We start from the raw sequence: 22,860 nt of genomic DNA, 5'->3' as shown, positions 1-22,860 counted from the left end.
CTGATTATGTCTCTGAAAATTTCAGACTCCTCCATGATTTCTAAGTGGGAGAACTTGCAAAATTGCAGGGTGTTCAAATACTTATTTTCCTCACTGTAAATACTAATTTTGAGACTTTTTGTTCCAGGAGATGCTGAAAATGTATCATTACATTAAAAAATTTATTTGGTTTCTGGGATCCCACTGGGCCCGAGACCCTGGCGCCTGGAGGCCTATGCCCCCAGACCCCCTGCAAATTTTCCTCGGATTTCATAATTTTCTTTTCACAGCCCTGGAAATGGCGGAGCATTATTTTTTTATTTCTTCAAAGTGACAAACTAATATTTTGCCTTAAAATACACAAATTCCTTTGAAATCAATCATCATAAAGTGGCTTGTTTAAGGAAGGAGGAGGAGGCGGCCTCTCATTGGTCAAAAAATGAGGCCTTGCTCTCACTGCCTCCGATATGCTTACCGAGTCTGCAGGCTCAGTAAGCGCCGCAGTGGGCCACTCACACCACCCCTGTCTGCTGTGCGGAGCTGTGGCCAACTCCGGCAACAGGTCCAGAGACTGCTCGAACATTTCTACACGAGCGGGTAACACTAATGTTTTGATACGAAGCGCTCCAGCAGCCCGCAAGGATAGACTTCTTGCGGAAAAATCCACAGCGCCGCAGGGTCTCGGTAACCACAGCCACAGAGCTCCGAGGCCACTGAGAGAGGTTTGTATCTTTTTAATGACTTGGATTCTCTGCGGGGCCCGCATCCGTACCCTGCAACGGTAACACCAGAGGCAGTGTGAGTGAGGGGAGACAACTCTCCACGCGGAATCGCTTTTTGTCGTATGCTCTTGCTAAGGTAGTAAATGCGCAGCAATGTCTCAATGTTCCAGACAATTTCCTACCTGCTTCCCGCGCCGAATCTCACAGCATCAACAAATTTTGTACCTCGTCAGTTTCTCATTGTTTATTTCCAATATTACACAAGATAAATACAGGTATTGTAATAATTTAACGCTGATATCATTTAAACAAGTAAATTCTGTGATATTTTGGTATTGCAGTATGATAAATGTAATGCTAAAGGAGTAAAACACAGCAATCATTGAAGTTTGTTACCACCAATGGCATCATCCACCATGCATTTTAATATGTGGCCGTGTCTCTCTTCTTTTTTTTTTTTTTTTTTTAAACTGTTAAATCACCTGCCAAATCAGTGGAATCTGTGATTACAAGCTTAAATAGTTCCTACGTAGCCTCTTTTCATGAGAAATACATCTTGTACTGAAAAACGTGCAACAAATTATACACGGCTGTGGGGGTGTGGTGGGCGGGCGTAAACCCCTGTTGAAAAAGAAAATCAATAAATAAATTTCTGTATAAAAATCGACAAATTCAGGTTCAGATTCTTAGAGGTGTTTGGGCTCAGACTGAGATGGATAATTTAAACAAATTTAACATTTTATTGTGTATTTTGGCCTCAGGGTGTAAAAAGCCATATTCATTGGTAAAACAACTTGATGTATTTATCATATACCTATAAATGATAAATGTTGTATGATTTTCTGAAGGGTGTAAAAAGCTGTAATCATTGGTGAGCAACTTGATAACGATTTTATCATATAGAATGGTGCCTCAGTTATCGCGGGAGTTGCATTCTAAAAATAACCCGCTCTTGGCGAAATCCGCAAAGTAGTCAGCGTTATTGTTTTACAATTATTATAGATGTTTTAAGGCTGTAAAACCCATCACTGCACACTTTATACACTTTTCTCAAACATGCAGTAACATTTTCTCACTTTTCTTTCCTGTGTAAACACTCAAAGTTCAAACCTTAGTAGAAAAAATAGAATGTTTTCCTATAAATAATGGCTTTTAGAACAAATTCAATTTTAACGATCAACCTACGAGGTTGGACACGTAAGAAATTGACTCACCAGTATTTCACAGTTCCTCTGACAGCACCTCTTCGTCGTGGCGCCGCTCTGCTGTCCGGATTGGCTGATTAAAGGAATTGTTTTCCAAATGCCTGCGGCGTTTGGGGTAACTTTTGCTGTCTTGAATATTATGGATGAATCACATTGCTGTTTTTTTTTTTTTCTTCCCCCCCTAAGCATCCATGTTCACCCGGGAGGCCACAGACTTTATTTTAAATCTGCTCCATAGTTGCTTGTTCAGTTAGTTAGTTTTAGCATCGCCTTGCTTGGACTTGCTCGGGACACGCGAGACTGCTTGTTGAGCAGTTTTCTTAATAGTGGAACCCGGTGATTTGGGGGGCTGTTAGGAAAATCCTTGTCATGCTGCTGTCTAGGCATTTCTAAAGTACCATTCAGTTGAGGTGTTTTTTTTTTTTTTTTTTTTTTTTTTTTTTTTTAAGAGAAAGCCACAGATGTAGTTTGGCCTGGAGTGGAAAAAAGTCTCAAGTGTCCATCTTGGTCCGGATTACGTGACCACCCTCTTAAAGTCCTATTTAATCGGTGCCTTCTCCCCCCCCCCACAGGATATTAAAAAAATTAAACTGTTAAATATGTGATTAACATAGTTTGAGTAGGAAAGGAGCAATCTTCTCATGTCTGACTCACGTGAACAAAGTGCAGGGCTGTAGCGCAAGCACAGGCTAAATGAATGTGAGCACAGTTTAAATGCACCTCTAATATTGGGCTACTGAATTGGATTTAAAAGATTTATGCACCAAATGCAATATACGTGGTTAAATATTCTCTAGAAACTGTTTTGCTGACTGACCAGACTGAAGTTAGATTATTGTTACCAGCAAGGACACGAAACTCATGCCCAATGTGAGTTATCCATAACTGTGAAATCCACTATTTGTCACTGTCTTGCATCTTTTAGTTAAGCATAGTTTTTTTTTTTCACTCTTTGATAGCTCAGTCTAATAGTCAACACTGTACAGTTATTTTAGTAAAAATCAAAATTACAAATCATTTATATTGGAAATTTTTACAAATTGTTATCATGGTCATATGGAAGTGCATTGCATTCACTGGATAAAAAAAAATTAGACTCGTTATGTCATAATTATGAGAAGATCTCATAATTACAAGAAAATATCATAATTATGAGCTCAGGAAAGGTGCCACTTTGACCAAAGCTTTGCTCAGAACCACATACGGCAGATCCACAATTCCATTGTTTCCAATCCCTCAATAAAGACAAGCCTGAGAATTCCAGAGTTATAATAGAAAATCTGGCAATTTGTAAACGAAGGCATTGTCAATAACTTGATATCAAGAATCAACTGTGATCGGGCACGAAGTTTGGATTTTCCCCTAAACTGTTCCTGGATTAATTAAATTTCTCCAGGGAGGGGCATGGGACAACCAGACTGACGTGTGCTCAGCCCTCTTTGTCCCCAAGTGATCGGTGGGGCTGTTAGAGGGAAAGTTGCAAGTCTGGAGGGGGGTGAGAAGTGGGAAAGGGTTAGTGGATGTTGGCACACTTTGATTGGACACAGGGAGGAATTTCACACACCTACGGACAAGTTAAAGTTACAAATGCACCTAACCTGCGTGTCTTTGGATTTTGGAGGAAGCCGGAGCACCCGGAGAGAACCCATGCAAACATGGGGAGAACATGCAAACTCCACACAGTAGTGCTAAGTACTAAATGAAGGTCTCTAACAGAAAAGCAATGTTGGGGCTCAGTATAGAAATAAAAGTGCTACAGTACATAATGCAACAAAAACTAAACAATGACCACAAGGAAGTACATTAACCAAAAACTAGAGGAGCTCAAACCAGTGAGGGAGTGCAATAGAAAAATAAAACAGGACAGATAGACATCAGCACACAAAACAGTTAAAGGGACACTAACGGGGCAAACCATAACATTGCTATTTATATGCAATAAGATGCCACACACATTATATTTGTTGTCCTTTCAGCTGTTTCTGTTCTTGTTTGGGGTCACCACAGCGGATACAGTCAGATCCACATTGGTATTTGGCACAGGTTTTACACTGGATGCCCTTCCTGACGCAACTCCAGTTTTACCGGGAGAAACAGTCACTGGTGTTCCAAAGAGGTCTCCCATCCAAGTACTAACCAGATCTTGCACTGCTTAGCTTCTGAGATCTGACGGGATCAGGCTGACACAGAGCAGATCAGCTGCCACACAAATTATATTTGTGCCACTCAGGAAAAACAATTCCTGTCCAATGCACATCAGAATCCCCCCAAAATTGTAGATATTCCACCTCGATATCCATGTGTATTTTTCCTCAATTGCTCGTTTTTGCAGCATTTATTTGTGTTGGTACAGACTGTCCTGACTGGCGTTCAGTGGTTTAAAAAAATAATAGAAAATGGGTCTTTTGGACTTGGGGGGGGTGGGGGTTCTTTACTTGTACTCCTGTGTTCTCCATGCCTGGAGTTTGCTTAGTACTGGGGCTGTGTCTGTCTGCACCCTGCTCTGTGTTCCAGGACTTGGCGCAGGGGCAGAACTCTGCAGTGCCTGAGACCTCAAGAAGTTGGAAAGAGAAGCGCTCGGTCCGATGATCCGATCCACTATATAGACCTGTGCGCACGTCAGTGGATCAGTCTGCTCTTGTTCGTCCAGAACAATAAATTCCACTTAATCATGTAGTTCAGACTCTAATGACGTGCTCTGCGCTTCAACCAGTTAAAAAAGAAAAAGTTGAAGCTCTAGTCAAACAGAGACTCAGAGTGGAGCGGATTGTGTGCTATGTCAGCTTAATTAGGTCATGTGACTCTTAACGCGGAGGCGCATCAGTCGACTCCAGAGGGTTAAGTAAAAACTATAGAGCTGTCCCCTTATAATGTGCTTATCCTGAAGTATTTAAATAATGTGTAGATTACGCTTTCTATATGATACCACATTACACAAAATAGCAACAATGGTTTGAGTGAAATATAATCTTGTTCAGCAGGAGAAAAATTTGCTGTTTTTTTTTTTGTTTTGTTTTTTTTAAGGCTGTGTTCACCTTGAATTTACCATAAATCTTAGGACGCAATCGCAAAAGGGTTTCTCCAGAAAGTTCGATAGTGAACACGGTCATTTGGCCATTAAAAAAAAAAAAAAAAATCAGTTTTTTTTTCCTATAATCCCTGTATTTATAGGTTTGTTTCCACCTGCCCTCTAATACTGTGTTTGTGTGTGTAGATGGGATCCCAGAAGACCACCTGATGGTACCAGTGTCGGATCACAGTGCACCAAATCCCATGCACCTCAAACTGGGTCAGAAAGCAAAGATCTGGACAGATGAGTACATGGATGAGGAAAATGGAATGGGTGTGATTGAAGCGATGGGTGAGATGGAAGAGCAAAATTATCTGGATGGCGGAGACAATATGGAGTTTGAAGCGGATGATGAGGAGGAAGGATTAGGAGAACAGTCGGTGGTGGAGCTTGTGGTTTCAAACATTTCTACCCACTCCACTCAGCGCCACCACTCACAGTCCCATCAACATTCTGGACCATATCACGACAAAGGAGGCAGTGACATCAACTTTGATAGGGACTTTCAAGGGAAGGCATTGGATTCATGGTCCCAGTTCAGTAGATGCAGAAGAATCCGACTGAAACGTTGGCAACATTTACGTCTCCACAGGCGCTTTGGGTTCCGGCTGGTCCAGCACTGGAAAAGCTGGCGCCAACGGGCCCAGTGGGTGAACAAGCTGGGGTGCCGGTGGACACGGAGACTGCAAAGGTACAATCTCCCTACCAATCAAAAGAGGATACGAGGTTATCGGCAGTCAGTATATGCTGATGAAGACGGCAGCAACAATGAGATGCTCACAGATTGTGAGAGAGGTGAGTGAATCCTGATGTTGATATAGTATATAACACCTTCCCCCAAAAACGGGAAATACAAAAGATTGGGGAGGTATATAGGAATCACACTGTTTCTGTCCATCTGCACATGACACTTCTGAGCATAATTTCTCTTAAATTGATCAGTGGCTCTCCATTAAACGTCAGACATGTGCATAAATGAAAGTAGTTCTGCCCTGGTATCTCCAAAGGGTGATAATTAGACTCGTTTAATTTCATAATACTGCTTCTTTTGTGAGGCAACAAAAAAAACATTTCCTGCTGCAAACTTAAGGGACCCTTCACACATAGTACGAATTTGGTCGAAATGCACATGAAGGAGGAATCGTATGAAATGCGTGTAAAATCGGAGCTGCCTCAAATGCCTCGTACACCTGTTGCTACAACTATTTGCGCATAACAGCGGCTGAAAGACAGAGCATGGCTGTGAGAGCCTATTCGATCCCTCTGTGTTGGCCAGATTCCGGTTGACACACAAACATCTAACACAGACAATCACTTTCGAGCTGGATGTGAAATTTGTCTATTTCATTTATTATTATTTCATCTATTTATTTATAGCCGTTTTTTACCGGCTCTGCTAACGTGTCACTGGTAAAACTATTTGCGATCGTATAACCAGCATGAACGTCCGCAAACCATCAGACAAAAAAAATAGAATCATGTGGCATAAAGACTGCATATAAGGTATAATTTGTCAGCATTTAGCAACAAGAAAAACAGAAGAAATTCTAAGGTGATCGCCGGCCACTAGCCCTCAAGTTCACGAAAGACCCAGATGTTAGATAAAGTTGAGGCCGCAGCCCGCTCTGTTTACGAATAAAGTTAATTTAAAAGGGTAGGAATCATAGCACCATACTATGTCAGTATGCTAGCCATACAAAAGGGAAAATAAGTGCATAAGACTACAGTTGAAAGTCTACAGAATCTGACTGTTTTATTGATGCAGGGAGATCATTCCACAAAGCAGGTGCACGACAAGAGAAGGCTCTGTGACCCACAGACCTTTTAGTCCTGGCTGGTATGTAGGGTTTAATTAGGTCAGCTAAGTAGGGAGGTACCAGTCCGTGAATAATTTTCTAGGTTGTTTTAAAGTCTGAATCGGAGAGCCCTAATGCTGGACTGCAGTAAACCAGAAAATAGAACATTGCAGTCGTCCAATCTAGAATAAACAAATGCATGAATCAGGGTCTCAGCATCAGTCATAGACAGGATGGGACGGATCTTCGCTGTATTTCGTAGGTGGAAGAAAATGGTCCTTGTAATATCTCTAATGTGGAGGTCAAAGGACAACCTAGGGTCAAAAATTACCCCAAGGTTTCTCACTTTGTCAGGGTGATGTATGACACATGAGCCTACACTAAGCATTAGCTGGTCAAATTGATGCTGATGTCTCACTGGACCAATAACCATCATTTCAGTCTTGTCAGAGTTTAAAAGTAAGAAATACTGGACAGCCAGTTTTTTTTTTTTTTTTTTTTTTTTTTAAACTGACGTAAGGCAATTCTCTAAGGAGTTTATGTGTCTCGTATTCTCCTTGGGACACTTGAGACGTTGACGTCATTCTTTTTTTTTAATCGTATGGTTATTTTTATTCATATGTTATGGCTTTTAATTATTTTTATTTGTTTACAATTTTATGTGAACTGTGCCTTTTATGATTTTTATTTTCTGTACAGCACTTTGGTCCGTTTTGGTTGTTGTGTTTAATAAATGAAGTTGGTTGGTTGGTTTGGGGTTTTTTTTTTTTTTGTTTTTTTTGTCTGAGCCCACTGAATCGAGCATGTGCATCGAGCTGACTGAAACGCCACAGCTATAGTCAGACAACTTGGTGCAACCACATGTTCTCATAGTAATAACTTAACTTATTATGAGTATTATTATGCACATCAGTTTTGCAGTATGGGTGATGATAAGTCATCAGTTCTGCTGGTCAGATTCAGCATACTGTGTTTGCAAAATATTGATGCAAAAGTTGATCATCTGCAGTCACAAAAAATGGTTCAAATATCATGTCAGATTGCACATTTCACTTAAATTTTTTTACAAAACTTTGCAGGGGACATGCCCAGTGGAACGCCCCCAAGATGGGCATGCATGGGATGCATAGGCTTCACAGGTGTAAATCAGTGTCACAGTTCTCATTAAATGGCTTTGGCTACCTTGCTGGAAAATTCCTGGGTATTGTATAGCGACTGCTGATATTGATGTTTATATAGAATCTGTACTTTTGCTTGCAGATGCACATGTAATGGTTGCTATCCAGATTGGCAAGAGGATAGAGGCAGACCGGAAGTAGAAGAGAAACCAATGGAGTTTGCCTTAACTGAGGAACACATGAGCTCTGTGACTGGTAAGATTACTTGGTTGAAGTACTCGGATTATGTTATTATGACACCACATATGTTGACTTCACTCTTGTCGTGTCCATAAAGGAACCTGTACACACAAATGTGTTTTTGGCTTAATGTCATATGTAGGCATAATCTTGCATATAAAATAGGTATTAACCAAACAGCAACCTATGCTGGTTTCTCACATGCTCAAAAAGGCCCATTTATTTCTCCTTATTTTTGGGCGGAGTCTGACACTGTCCAGATGGTGACATTTGAAGCTGTTCTATTATTGCCGCGTTCACACCGGGTGCGACGCGAGCGACAGCAGCGACAGGTTGCCATGTAATCCCTATGGACGGACGCATTTTGGGGCCAAACCACGCAGCGCGACGCGAATGAAGCGATTTTGAGTGATTGGCGCATTTGTGGCGTGATATTGCATCACGTCGCGTTGCCCTCCTCTCCAAGTTGAAAAATCTGAAATTTTCATCTTGTTGCGCCGCGATGACCAATCAGGGACTGAATATGTAGTGACGTGTAGATGTCTGGAGTTTGACTGAGGATGTGAACATGTCCCGTCTCTGGTAGCCAGCCTGCGAGCAGGACTTATGTCTCTTTTGTCCTTTATTTTCGCAATTATGGACATAGTTTTTGGAGCGAGCAGCAGCCCCACAGCAGGGGCAGCTTGAGTTTCTTTTCTTTCTTTTTTTTTTTTTTGCGTGCAAGCGAATCGTCCGTGAAGATTATTTTATTATCTTCACAGATGTATAATAAAAACAAATGGTGACTGGTTTCTAATACAATTCTGACAGAGTTTTTGTGGAAGAGCGAAGCAGCAGCCCACAACCAAGCAGTGGAGTTTTTTTTTTTTTTTTTTTTTTTTACATTTTCGTGTGTGAACAGGACAGGAGGTCCTCAAACTGGTTCCTGCAGAGGAAGAAGGGCCGCTGAAAGTGGCCGACTCCAGACGCCAGCTCCTGCAGCAAATAATGATACTCCCCGAATTGGGAACGTCTCATGACTTTTGTCAGCTTTCTACAACAGCTCGCTCCATGTGATCAAAGTCCATCATGTTAACTTGACTGACAACCGGAGCCGGCGAGCGGAATGGAAGCTCCTCCTATTTGATGATGCACTGGGGCAAATTTTTGCAGCGAAAGCAGAGCTACACACCAGGCGATGGTGGCGCGTCCGTCGCCACGCGACCGAGAGCGAATTTTGGCGGCTGGTCTCGCCCGTGTGTGAACGTGGCATTTAGAATTCTAAACTGCTCTCCAGAACCTACGGGTGATGTCATTTTGATGCGTTGGTCATTTGGTAAATGTACAGATGGCTGATTTTTGTCTCCAACAATGTAAACTCAGGCAATCTAACTCCTGTCTTGCGGTTTCCACTAAGAGTTTGGCATACTTGAGATCACTTAGGAAAATATAGTTTGTCCTTTTCATACTCAGTCATATAATTCACTATAATATTTATAATCTATCATTTATTTGTGAAGGATCAGTTTAGTTAAATCTCCATTAGTGAAAAAATCTTATGTCTTGCCCTTTCAGCCTGAACCACCTTTCCACTGTCTAGCAAGCACACTTTTTAGCCTAGCTGTTTTCCTAAAAGATGGTATGAAATATTGCTTTAAATCATGGGTTAAAGTTCTCCTTCACCGAATTCCGTCATTTGGAAAATTTAACCACACATACGTGCGCGCACGTGTTGTGCGTGTTTTGGGGCAGAAATATGATATTCTCACTGTCAAGCAACATCACCGTTCTGCGCTAATCAAAGCAGCAGCAATGTCATTGTGGATGGCGCCGCACCGCGGAGGAAGTGACCTTCCCAAGTATAGCATGGTGTGGCTTTGCATTGAACCAATGAAGCAATGCTTCGATCTGCTGCTTCAGTTCTTTGTTTTATTTCACTTTATCTTAATTTTTCCTAAAACCCTAAAGAGCATATATCTGTGAGTAATATTTACCTTTTTATGTAAACCGACCTGTTATGGTCTTCTGAACAGTTGATAAATGTATTTTATAACTTAAAAACGGGAATGATGCGAACGCGTTAGCGTGTCTATGGCATTTTTCAATGTTAAAGTTAGCATTAAGACTGTAAAAGAGTCAAATGTATTACAAATTGTATATTTTATTCATTTATTTTTATTTATTTATCAATAATAATAATAGCCAACATACAATAATAGTAAACCTATATGCCACATACAGTTTTAGAGAAAGACAAACAGAATCTGATAAAAACAAAACAGAAAAGATTAAACCAACTAAATAATGAACATAAATAAATATAGAAATAACTTTCCTGTGAACACCTAGTGACTCTTACACCTCCACTTCATCCCTGTTTTATTTAGGTTTCATGGCAATTTGTTTTGGTCAAACCACATCTAAGCTGTGTTTTACGCAAAGAAAAAATAAAATGCAGTACTGCCCATTTGTCTTTTTTCATGGAAAATATATTAGTACAATATAACATTACCCTTTAGTCCAGGGCCCTTTTAAAATACTTTTGTGGTTTCTTGCTGTAATATGTTGTCATTGGTTGAGATAGTTGCTGTAGGCATATACAAATGTTCATAAGCGGTGAACCTGATGGAAATCTCTTTGTGGTGTGTCGGTGATGTATGTATGTGCAAAATAAAACAAAACACTACTCCAGGTATGTTTTTGACGAGAACATAACTTTGTTACAAGCTCAAACGATGTTGCGTGATAAAGGCCTTTTAAAGGGGATAGAGAATCAAAATCATCTTTTTCATGATTTTGGTGTTAGTTCAGAGTCTCCCCGCTGTGGGGAATACACACGAAGTGCCAGCAAGTTTCAGAACCTCTGTTTCAAGTATTTCTCCTTTTTTGAATTGCCGCCAGAAAACAGGCCAATCTGTTTTTGAGAGAAAAGTTAAGTCACTTTTTCACCAATAGCCCCCCACACACACACACCCACACCCACCCCCTTTCACACACACCCCTTCGAAATTCATTATTCATAAGGTTGTGCCCACCCATTCCTACCACTGGAAGAGGAGCAATGGCGAGCTACAGGTGTGCCTTCCCAGGCTGTCATAGCGGACTACGATCTTTACATATTTTTCCCACGGAAAGCAGTACATACAACCGCCGACTATTTCTTTGCTCTGCGCATTTCATGGAAGACTTGGAGGACTTCACAAACCTTGCACAATTTCGAACTGGCCTCAGTCGGCATTTAATATTCAGTAGAGGGTCAGTTCCGACTTTGCGACAAAATCAACCCCAGCAATCGGTACAGCCTGTAAGTGTCACATTTTCTTTTGTTTTAAATTTGTTTTTAAATTTATTTCGGATCGTTTTTTTTATCATTATTATTTTGTGACTGGACTTTATGTCACAGTCAGCCTCTGGCTGACTTCATGTTGGTGGGCGAGGAACAAGATTTATCACTCAACAGCAATGTTGAAACGTGATCTGTTAAATAAGTTAGTGAAGATTACTGTCGTCTCGTTTTCGCTACAACGCGTTCAACTTTTGTTCAGAATCAGCTTCTTATCACTGGTAACGACGCGGATTTCCTCTCACTCAAACCCGCAGCTTCACAGTGCTTTAAACCGTCGTCCACAGACTTCAATAGCGACACAAGTGCAGCAAAACGAGACGAGTCATTGGATAAATGCTGGGCTTTGTCCCGCCCATCGGAGGCTCTGCGTGTCTGGGGGTCTATGGGGCAGTGGGCTGGTCTCGGCTGGCCCGTACGCCCAGCTTCTGCATGATGATTGATCTGTCTGAGGCTGAATCCATTTTTGATAGACAGCGAAATGAGCAAATCAGCGATCATTTTCATTCTGTTCTGAGTTGAACCGTAGACTTTCCTAATCCTCTTAGCGGCATTTTCAGTGAAAGCAAGGGCAGCCAATCAAACAACGGCAACCGATCAGCGCCAACACCTACATGCATTTCATAATGAGGTTGTTTTTACAGCATTTTACAGATTAAATGTGAGTTTTGAGTTTCTCAGTGCGCATGCGTTTTCAAAACGGGTGTCAGTGTTACTTTGTGCACAGCAGAACAACGTTGTCAGTTGCTTTAGGCCCTAATTTTGTATTTTATTGACTGTATAACCAGTGACACAGCACCCTTTTTGCATTTACCAGAATAGAACTGATCAGAATACTACAGAAGATAAAGAATTTTTACTTGACAGTTTGAAGTGAGTTTTCTTTGTTTCAGAGGGCTTCATACCCATTAAAATTCACCAGAATATACAAAATTTGACTTGCTCTTTTAAAAATTTTCTGGGAGAAACTAAGTTAAGTTCAGGTTTTGCATTCTTCTTATGCTTTGTCTCTTTCTCCTTAGAGGCTATTTAGAATAGATTAGCATTTGCCCTATTGACGTTTCAAATCCCGCAAAACTTTGAAGAGGTCGCCGCGCTGCGAGATCTCAGTAACATTGAGAACTGCATTGAGATGCACAGACAACACCATTACAGTTTTTTTTTTTTTTTAAATGCTAAAACACGTTTCACAAAACTCTCCCCATTTTCTCAAAACGCTAAACACAACACACTAAAGCTACACTTTCTAAAGCTACATACACAAAACCAATCAACCAGTTTTATTTATATAGCGCCAAATCACAACAGTTGCCCCAAGGCGCCTTATATTGTAAGGCAAGGCCATACAATAATTACGGAAAAACCCCAACGGTCAAAACGACCCCCTGTGAGCAAGCACTTCGCAACAGTGGGAAGGAAAAACTCCCTTTTAACAGGAAGAAACCTCCAGCAGAACCAGGCTCAGGGAGGGGCAGTCTTCTGCTGGGACTGGTTGGGGCTGAGGGAGAGAACCAGGAAAAAGACATGCTGTGGAGGGGAGCAGAGATCAATCACTGATTAAATGCAGAGTGGTGCATACAGAGCAAAAAGAGAAAAACACTCAGTGCATCATGGGAACCCCCCAGCAGTCTAAGTCTATAGCAGCATAACTAAGGGATGGTTCAGGGTCACCTGATCCAGCCCTAACTATAAGCTTTAGCAAAAAGGAACGTTTTAAGCCTAATCTTAAAAGTAGAGCGGGTGTCTGTCTCTCCCTGATCTGAATTGGGAGCTGGTTCCACAGGAGAGGAGCCTGAAAGCTGAAGGCTCTGCCTCCCATTCTACTCTTACAAACCCTAGGAACTACAAGTAAGCCTGCAGTCTGAGAGCGAAGCGCTCTATTGGGGTGATATGGTACTATGAGGTCCCTAAGATAAGATGGGACCTGATTATTCAAAACCTAATAAGTAAGAAGAAGAATTTTAAATTCTATTCTAGAATTAACAGGAAGCCAATGAAGAGAGGCCAATATGGGTGAGATATGCTCTCTCCTTCTACTCCCTGTTAGCACTCTAGCTGCAGCATTTTGAATTAACTGAAGGCTTTTCAGGGAACTTTTAGGACAACCTGATAATAATGAATTACAATAGTCCAGCCTAGAGGAAATAAATGCATGAATTAGTTTTTCAGCATCACTCTGAGACGAGACCTTTCTAATTTTAGAGATATTGCGCAAATGCAAAAAAGCAGTCCTACATATTTGTTTAATATGCGCATTGAATGACATATCCTGATCAAAAATGACTCCAAGATTTCTCACAGTATTACTAGAGGTCAGAGTAATGCCATCCAGAGTAAGGATCTGGTTAGACACCATGTTTCTAAGATTTGTGGGGCCAAGTACAATAACTTCAGTTTTATCTGAGTTTAAAAGCAGGAAATTAGAGGTCATCCATGTCTTTGTCTGTAAGACAATCCTGCAGTTTAGCTAATTGGTGTGTGTCCTCTGGCTTCATGGATAGATAAAGCTGGGTATCATCTGCATAACAATGAAAATTTAAGCAATGCCATCTAATAATACTGCCTAAGGGAAGCATGTATAAAGTGAATAAAATTGGTCCTAGCACAGAACCTTGTGGAACTCCATAATTAACCTTAGTCTGTGAAGATGATTCCCCATTTACATGAACAAATTGTAATCTATTAGATAAATATGATTCAGACCACAGCAGAGCAGTGCCTTTAGTACCTATGGCATGCTCTAATCTCTGTAATAAAATTTTATGGTCAACAGTATCAAAAGCAGCACTGAGGTCTAACAGAACAAGCACAGAGATGAGTCCACTGTCTGAGGCCATAAGATCATTTGTAACCTTCACTAATGCTGTTTCTGTACTATGATTTCTAAAACCTGACTGAAACTCTTCAAATAGACCATTCCTCTGCAGATCAGTTAGCTGTTTTACAACTACCCTTTCAAGAATTTTTGAGAGAAAAGGAAGGTTGGAGATTGGCCTATAATTAGCTAAGATAGCTGGGTCAAGTGATGGCTTTTTAAGTAATGGTTTAATTACTGCCACCTTAAAAGCCTGTGGTACATAGCCAACTAATAAAGATAGATTGATCATATTTAAAATCGAAGCATTAATGGTAGGGCTTCCTTGAGCAGCCTGGTAGGAATGGGGTCTAATAGACATGTTGATGGTTTGGAGGAAGTAACTAATGAAAATAACTCCGACAGAACAATCGGAGAGAAAGAGTCTAACCAAATACCGGCATCACTGAAAGCAGCCAAAGATAACGATATGTCTTTGGGATGGTTGAGTAATTTTTTCTCTAAAGTTTTATTAGCAAAGAAAGTCATGAAGTCATTACTAGTTAAAGTTAAAGGAATACTTGGCTCAATAGAGCTCTGACTCTTTGTCAGCCTGGCTACAGTGCTGAAAAGAAACCTGGAGTTCTTATTTTCTTCAATTAGTGATGAGTAGTAAGATGTCCTAGCTTTACGGAGGGCTTTTTTTTATAGAGCAACAGACTCTTTTTCCAGGCTAAGTGAAGATCTTCTAAATTAGTGAGACGCCATTTCCTCTCCAACTTATGGGTTATCCGCTTTAAGCTGCGAGTTTGAGTTATACCACGGAGTCAGGCACTTCTGATTTAAAGCTCTCTTTTTCAGAGGAGCTACAGCATCCAAAGTTGTCTTCAATGAGGATGTAAAACTATTGACGAGATACTCTCTCACTTACAGAGTTTAGGTAGCTACTCTGCACTGTGTTGGTATATGGCATTAGAGAACATAAAGAAGGAATCATATCCTTAAACCTAGTTACAGCGCTTTCTGAAAGACTTCTAGTGTAATGAAACTTATTCCCCACTGCTGGGTAGTCCATCAGAGTAAATGTAAATGTTAAAACCACACAGTCTCTTTTCAAAACATAAACTGTCACACCAAAACAGCTGCTCAAAGCCTGCAAAAATGTAAACACTATATGCATTAGTACACACTACAACAAAACAACTGAAAACACAATGTTCATTGTGTGAGAATGTCCTTTTTACGTTTGTTCGCAACTGCCAAAGCATAGTATCTGTATCTGAACAGTATCTGTTCTCAAAATATATTACTGTAGAGTATGTAGCATTCATAGATTTGTTTCATATGAACAGTATGTAAATCTACAGAGAATACAGTATGTACACTACTGTACTGTATCACAACTCAATGCAAACACTGCAGAGGATCCATTACACACAATACTCATTGAAGACACAATGTTCAGGGTGTGATGGTTTTTTTCATTTATTGAACTAAAGAGGATCTATCCAATGGAGGGCCAAGAAACCAGTCACCCCCAGTTATAATATGTTTTTTTATTTTAATCAAAATTTGGGGCATATATATTCAGTAGAGCTAAAGGAATTGAGTTAAAGGTACTCGTTCCAAGATCATATCGCTCAACATGGCTTTGAAGACAAATTTTTTGATCAGAATGGCGACTCCCCTTGCTCTTGAAGAAAAAGTGGACTGATACACTTGAATAACAAAGAACTTTATTAATCCCTAAGGAAATTATTTTGCAAGAGGGTCTAAACAGTTGGGTTGGGTATCGAGAACCGGTTCCTTTCGGGTATCGTTAAGAAATGATTCGATCCACCGACATCAATAACCTTTTTGCTTAAAGTAGACCTGCATTGAAATAAATGTGGTCAGATCTCTATTTCAATTTATTAATTTATATAGCGCCTACTCACGACAAAGTCGCCCCAAAGCGCTTCACACAATTCACAACACAAATTAATCTAAAATCAAAATTAAAAGCAAGAAAAGCACAATAAAAAGATAAAACACAGTAGAATAAAAAGAAATTATAAAGCAAACACAAACAAATTAAATTAATGACAGTCTTAAAGTGGGTCTTCAGTGTTGATTTAAAAGTCTCCACCGTGTCAGACTGCCTAATAACAGCAGGTAGATCGTTCAAAAGAAGGCTCTATACCCCACAGACTTCTTGTTCATCCTCAGAACACACAGAAGCCCTGCGAACGCAAGGGCCTCGCAGGTACGTAGGGCTTAACCAAGTCCGCCAGGTAGGAAGGTGCCAGTCCATGAACAATTTTATAAACCAACAATAAAACAAAGTCTCAGCATCAGCCACAGACAGGATGGGAAGAATCCTCGCCACATTTCGCAGATGAAAGAAGGCAGTCCTCGTAATGTCTCTAATGTGGATGACAAAAGACAATGTAGGATCGAAAAGTACTCCAAGATTCCTCACTTTGTCCGTATGATGCACAACACACGAACCAAAATTAAGCCCCAACTGGTCAAAATGATGCCGATGTCTGGCTGGACCAAGAACCATCATTTCAGTCTTATCAGAATTCAAGAGTAGGAAATTACTAGACAACCAACTACTCACAGATATAAGGCAATCTTCCAAGGCTTTTATATGGGCAAGATTACCAACAGTTACCGGCATGTACAATTGAGTATCATCAGCATAACAATGAAAGGCAATCCTGTAATGCCGCAGAATATGCCCAAGGGGCGCTGTATAAAGTGAGAAAAGCAAGGGGCCTAACACAGACCACTGTGGAACCCCAAATTTCATTTTACCAAGGCTAGAAGTAGTGTTATTATACACGACACAATAAGAACGACTGGACAAGTATGACGTCAGCCAAGCAAGAACACTTCCAGTAATCCCAAAGTAATTTTCCAGCCTATCAAGTAAAACATGATGATCCACAGTATCAAATGCAGCACTAAGATCCAAGAGCACTAAAACCATCATGGTGTCCAAATCCATTGCACACAGAAAATCATTCACCACTCTGGTAAGCGCTGTCTCTGTGGAGTGATGTTTTCTGAAAGCAGACTGAAGTGGCTGAAAAAGATAATTTTCAGTAAGATGGTCTACAAGCTGCTGTGAGACCACTTTTTCCAGAATTTTAGAACAGAATGACCGATTTGATATCGGCCTGTAATTACTCAATACACCAAGGTCAAGACCGCAGGCGTGGTGGCCAAGTGGTTAATGCGCTTGGTTTCAGTAATGTGGAGTTGCGTCAGGAAGGGCATCCGGCGTAAAACTTGTGCCAATTCAACATGCAGATCCACCTTGGATTTGCTGTGGTGACCCCAAGTGCAAACAAGGGAGCAGCCGAAGGGACTTACTTACCAAGGTCAAGACCAGATTTCTTAAGCGATGGTTTAATCACTGCAGATTTAAAACACCCAGGCACAGAACCAGAGCTTAATGAAAGATTAACAATTTCTGAGCGCCTTCAGTCCGATCCCGCATTGAAATTGATTTTATCTGTTAGTAATATTACTGTTATACACATCCTGGTTTCAACATCCAAAAGTAAGCTGCAATGAATGGGAGATACAGCTCTGCATGGTCAGATCAGCAGCGACATCGACAGTGGGCGACTTTCTTCCCCGACGCCTTGCTCTCACTGCCTCCGATGCGCTTACCGAGACTGCGGGCTCGGTAAACGCCACAGCGGGCCACTCACACCGCCCCCATGTCTGCTGTGCAGCCGACACCACCTCCCTGTCTACTGAATGGAGGTGCGGTTAACTTGGCAACAGGTCCAGAGACTACACTCGCTATTTTGATGCGGAGCGGCCCGCAAGGACGGACTTCTTGTGGAAAAAATCCGCAGCGCCTCACGGTCTCTGTAATCACAGCCGCAGACCTCCGTGGCCCCTGAGAGAGGTTTGTATCTTTTTAATGACTTGAATTCTTTGCGGGTCCCACATCTGTACCCCGCAACGGTAACACCGGAGGCTAAAGACAGTAGATTTTTAATGCGACACCACTCAGTCAAATGGGCGTCTGAAAAAGTCCCCAAAAATAATTTTCAAGGAAAAATAAAAGAAATGCGGTACGTTTGGCGAGTATACAAGACAATATGAAGTTTTAAAAAAAGTCGATCCTTCTGTATAAGACAATAAAAAGGTGCTTTTGTAAGAGATGCAAACTGACGTAAATCCACAAATTACAGTTGGCGTGCACAATGCATGCTGGGATAGGGTCTTTTCTTTGACGTCGCGGCAACGTCCCGGATGTGATGAGTTTTGCGGTGGGCTAAATTTTAGCTGTAAATTTGTCATTTTTAAACGAAGATTTCTCCGTTGAATGACAGATCCTGGCTTGCATATTTAGTCTGCATGTTAGTCTTGTATTCTGTAATCGTGATCGCCACTGAGTTTATAAAATACCTATTGCAAAGCGTTATTTTTATGCTGTCATGCAAGTTTTATAAGTCCGCAGACACTGATCTGTGTGTTACCGACACAAATTGGTGTCCTCTGATCTGTGGAAGTCGGAGGTAAAAAATGCCTCTCTCAAAGCATGGCTGTCGTGACAGTTGTAAAGCGGGACTGGTTGGTTGCTTCGGCGACACTGTGTGGCTGATCCTTGACGCTGTTCTTTAAGCTGAACGTAGCATGTGGACATCGCATACTTCTAAGAGCCATCAAGTTTTTAAAAGAAGAATTTTGCGGCATGTGTGTCACGGGGTGACGTCAGAGAGAAGGAAAGATGGTGAGAAACAGTTTGGAAAAGTTTAGTAAAGACAAGAATCCGTGGAATTGACCCTGGCTTGAATTTAAAATTCGTATTCATGAACACAGTTAAAAGAAACGGGAAAAGCTCACTGCATCTTGTCCTCAAGAAACACGGTAAGAAATTTTTTTGTCTCTCTGGAAAATAAACATTGTGCTCTTCAAACAGGATTTCAGGCAAGATTATCTGACTTTTTAAAATAAATGTAGACTTTCATTGGAAAAAAGACACTGTGGCTTTGAATGGATTTACATGAATTTGCATAAAAGTGTGACGTTTTTACTGTAAGGTGTGCTATTGATATTCCATCCATCCATTTTCTTCCGCTTCATCCGGGGTCGGGTCGCGGGGGCAGCTGCTCAGACCTCCCGATCCACACACACCTCCCCCAGCTCCTCTGGGGGAACCCTAAGGCGTTCCCAAGCCAGCTGAGAGATGTAGTCCCTCAAGCGTGTCCTGGGTCTTCCCCGGACGTGCCCAGAACAACTCTCCAGCGAGGCGTCCAGGGGACATCCAGAAAAGATGCCCGAGCCACCTCAGCTGGCTCCTTTTGACGTGGAGGAGCAGCGACTCGACTCCGAGCTCCTCCCGAGTGACCGAGCTCCTCACCCTATCTCTAAGGGAGCGCCCAGCCACTCTGCGGAGGAAATTCATCTCGGCCGCTTGTACTCGTGATCTTGTTCTTTCAGTTATGAGCCAAATCTCATGACCATAGGTGAGGGTCAGAACGTAGATCGATGGGTAAATCGAGAGCTTTGCCCCCCTGCTCAACTCCATCTTCACCACAATGGTCCGTCCGATACAGCGACTGCATCACTGCAGACGCTGTATCAGACGGACCATTGTGGTGAAGATCCGTGTGTCAATCTCACGCTCCATCCGTCCCTCACTTGTGAACAAGACCCCGAGATACTTAAACTCCTCCAGTTGAGGCAAGGACACTCCACCGACCTGAACAGGGCAAGGCACCTTTTTCAGTCGAGAACCATGGCCTCGGATTTGGAGGTGCTGATTTTCATCCCGGACGCTTCACACTCGGCTGCAAACCGCCCCAGTGGATGCTAAAGCTCCTGATTTGCTGAAGCCAACAGAACCACATCGTCCGCAAACAGCAAAGATGAGATTCTGTGGTTCCCAAACCGGACCCCCTCTGCACCCGGCACCCTAGACTTTCTGTCCATAAAGGTAATGAACAGAACCGGTGATAAAGGGCAGCCCTGGTGGAGGCCAACGTGCACTGGAAACAGGTTTGACTTACTACCGGCAATGCGAACCTACTGCGGTCGCACAGGGACTGGATAGCCCTTAGCAAAGGACCCCATACTCCCGGAGCACCCCCCACAGGATGCCTCAAGAGACACGGTCAAATGACATGGCCCAGCTCTCCACAATTTCTCTTATACTCACTCGACTGGTAAGCCACTGAAAGCCGAGATAGGCATGTCCCAACTTGTCCTCTGACACTCCAAAACGGAGGCGTTCTTTGTCTCGCTCCATCAGCGGCTCCGTCGTGACGCGCGAAGCCTCCGCGCGGCTTTCCATGACAAAATCTCTTGTTAAAAGTGAAATTTGCCGGAAAATGGCTGATGTCCAGCTATTGTGATAACCAGAGAAATTGCACACGATGGTCCAGGATCCATACAGCCATCCGTTTAGAAATGAAATCGTTGTTTCAGCCTGTCGATCACGGCTGGAAGCACGGTGCGCCATTGTGTGCCGTCCTTAAAGCGGTAGTAACACTCCTTAATCTCTAATAATAAAATCTTAATCTCTAATAATAAAATTTTCAGCGAAAGCCATGTGAATTTTCCGAATGGTTTCCAGCTGCCTGTCTCTAACAGTTTCTGAAAAAATTCTGATGGAACAAAGCCCAAATCATTCCGCCATTTCATCGCAATGAAAAAACGAGAGGGGTGGACCGGTGCTCACTCAAAGCCTGCCCACAGGCGAATGACGCAACCGACAGGCGTGAAAAAACTCACACATGCGCACGAAGGTTCAAGCTTGGCTGACGTAAAAACATATGAATCAAATCCATATATTTTTTGCATAAAATAAAAAGGTCGGATACTTTTCTCACAGACCTCGTAGTGTTATTGATATTTTACAATGATTTTCAAAATATTCTCCAAGCTTGAGCTGTGGTTTTTGAAAAGCTATAGCAGTCTTTTCAGTCTTCATGAATTTCATGTAGTTTAATTGTTCTGAGTTAATGCATAATTTGGTTTACAATTGAAAGAAAAATCATTCCAGGTCCTACTTCCATGTCATATTCTCTTATATCAACGTTGTCATTGACGGTTCAAATGAAAGGTTGAAACGAGGATCATTTAAATATGCATTTCTTTTGAGGTCGTTTCTTCCAGGAGTGGGCAGTCTAAGGCACACCTGTGCACTAATCATGGTGTCTAATCAGCATCTTGATATAGCACACGTGTGAGGTGGGATGGATTATCTCAGCAAAGAAGTGCTCACTATCACAGATTTAGACTGGTTTGTGAACAATATTTGAGGGAAATGGTGATATTGTGTATGTGGAAAAAGTTTTAGATCTTTGAGTTCATCTCATACAAAATGGGAGCAAAACCAGAAGTGTTGCGTTTATGTTTTTGTGTATATCAATTAAATGTTATGAGTTTGTTTCCACAAAAATAGAACAATGTTTCTTTAGCTTCTTTTGCCTCCCCAATCACTGATGTACTGTAACTTAAAAAAAAGTATTTTCTTAGAATGTATTGTCTTTTTTTATGTGTTTTTGTGTTTAGGTATTCTGGAAGAGTGTGTGCAGCAGTATGGAAGTTTGATTCCAATCCACATAGATGACATAATAGAGAAGCTTCAGGATATCTACGATGAGAGCTTCTCACAACCACGCAGGTTAGATTCTTGGAATTTCTAAAATTTATGGTTAATCCTAATGTAGCAATCATTCAAGTAAAGTTTCTAACAATTTTGGTTACATTAAAACATTGTTGGCAATCAATCAGCAGCACAGTGGATTAGTGGTTAGCACTGTTGCCGCATAGCAAGAAGGTCATGTGTTTGATTCCCACCTGTGGAGTTTGCATGTTCTCCCCATGCTTGCATTTTCTCCAGGTGCTACGGTTTCTTCCCACATTTAAACATGCAGGTTAGGTGAATTGGAAGCTTTAATTGTCCACGTCTCCCTTTGCATTGTGTAGTTTTTTTTTTTAAACACTATTTGCAACACATTTCTGTTTATATACAGAGCTGGCCATGGTGCTCAGGGCCCCTTTTATTTATTTACTTATTTTTAATTAAGTGCTTTTTTTACACCATTATACTGTTGATGTGAAAGGATGTATATATGTTTAAGTAAAAAAAAAAAAAAAAAAAAAAATAGGTACCAGACATGCTGATCGCTACTGGTTTACTGGCTACTACTGTTCCTTTTGTCTTCCTGTTACTCCTCCTCCCATGGAGTGAGGAGTTTTTCAGTCTGTTGGTCCTGCACTTGGGAAGGAGCAGAAGAGGCTCCTCTGGTTATTGACTGTGTAGATGGGAGGGTGACTGGCGTCGTCCATAACGTTCATTGTCCAGTGTTCTCTTCCACCGTCACCACAGAGTCCAGCTTCAAGCCAACCACGGAGCCAACCCACCTGACCAGTTTGTCCAGTCTGGATGTGTCCTTCTGGGATGTGCTGCAGTCCTTCACTAGGCTCCTGTACTCCTCTCTGTCATCCCTGATGCATCCAAAAATGGCTGTATCATCTCTGAACCTCTGGATGTGACACAGCTCAGAGTTGTAGCAGAAGTCAGAAGTGTACAGGGTGAAGAGAATAGGGCCCAACACCATGCCCTGGGGTGCTCTGGTGCTGCTGATCAGTGTCA

General features: G+C 41.7%; 1 protein-coding gene across 1 annotated transcript in view; it reads left to right on the top strand.

The window, feature by feature from the left end:
* The window catches only part of senp3b (SUMO specific peptidase 3b), a 119,484-nt gene that overhangs the window by 31,247 nt on the left and 65,377 nt on the right, over window positions 1-22,860 (top strand). The window contains exons 3-6 of the mRNA XM_034165017.1: window positions 5,121-5,771; window positions 7,852-7,921; window positions 8,033-8,145; window positions 21,774-21,885. Coding sequence (XP_034020908.1) covers window positions 5,121-5,771; window positions 7,852-7,921; window positions 8,033-8,145; window positions 21,774-21,885 — 946 coding nt within the window. The remainder of the gene's footprint in view (window positions 1-5,120; window positions 5,772-7,851; window positions 7,922-8,032; window positions 8,146-21,773; window positions 21,886-22,860) is intronic.

Source organism: Thalassophryne amazonica, chromosome 23 (genome assembly GCF_902500255.1).
Source record: "Thalassophryne amazonica chromosome 23, fThaAma1.1, whole genome shotgun sequence".
Lineage (NCBI taxonomy): Eukaryota > Metazoa > Chordata > Actinopteri > Batrachoidiformes > Batrachoididae > Thalassophryne > Thalassophryne amazonica.
The sequence above is the reverse complement of the archived record's forward strand: the minus strand, read 5'-3'. Positions and strand labels throughout refer to the sequence as shown.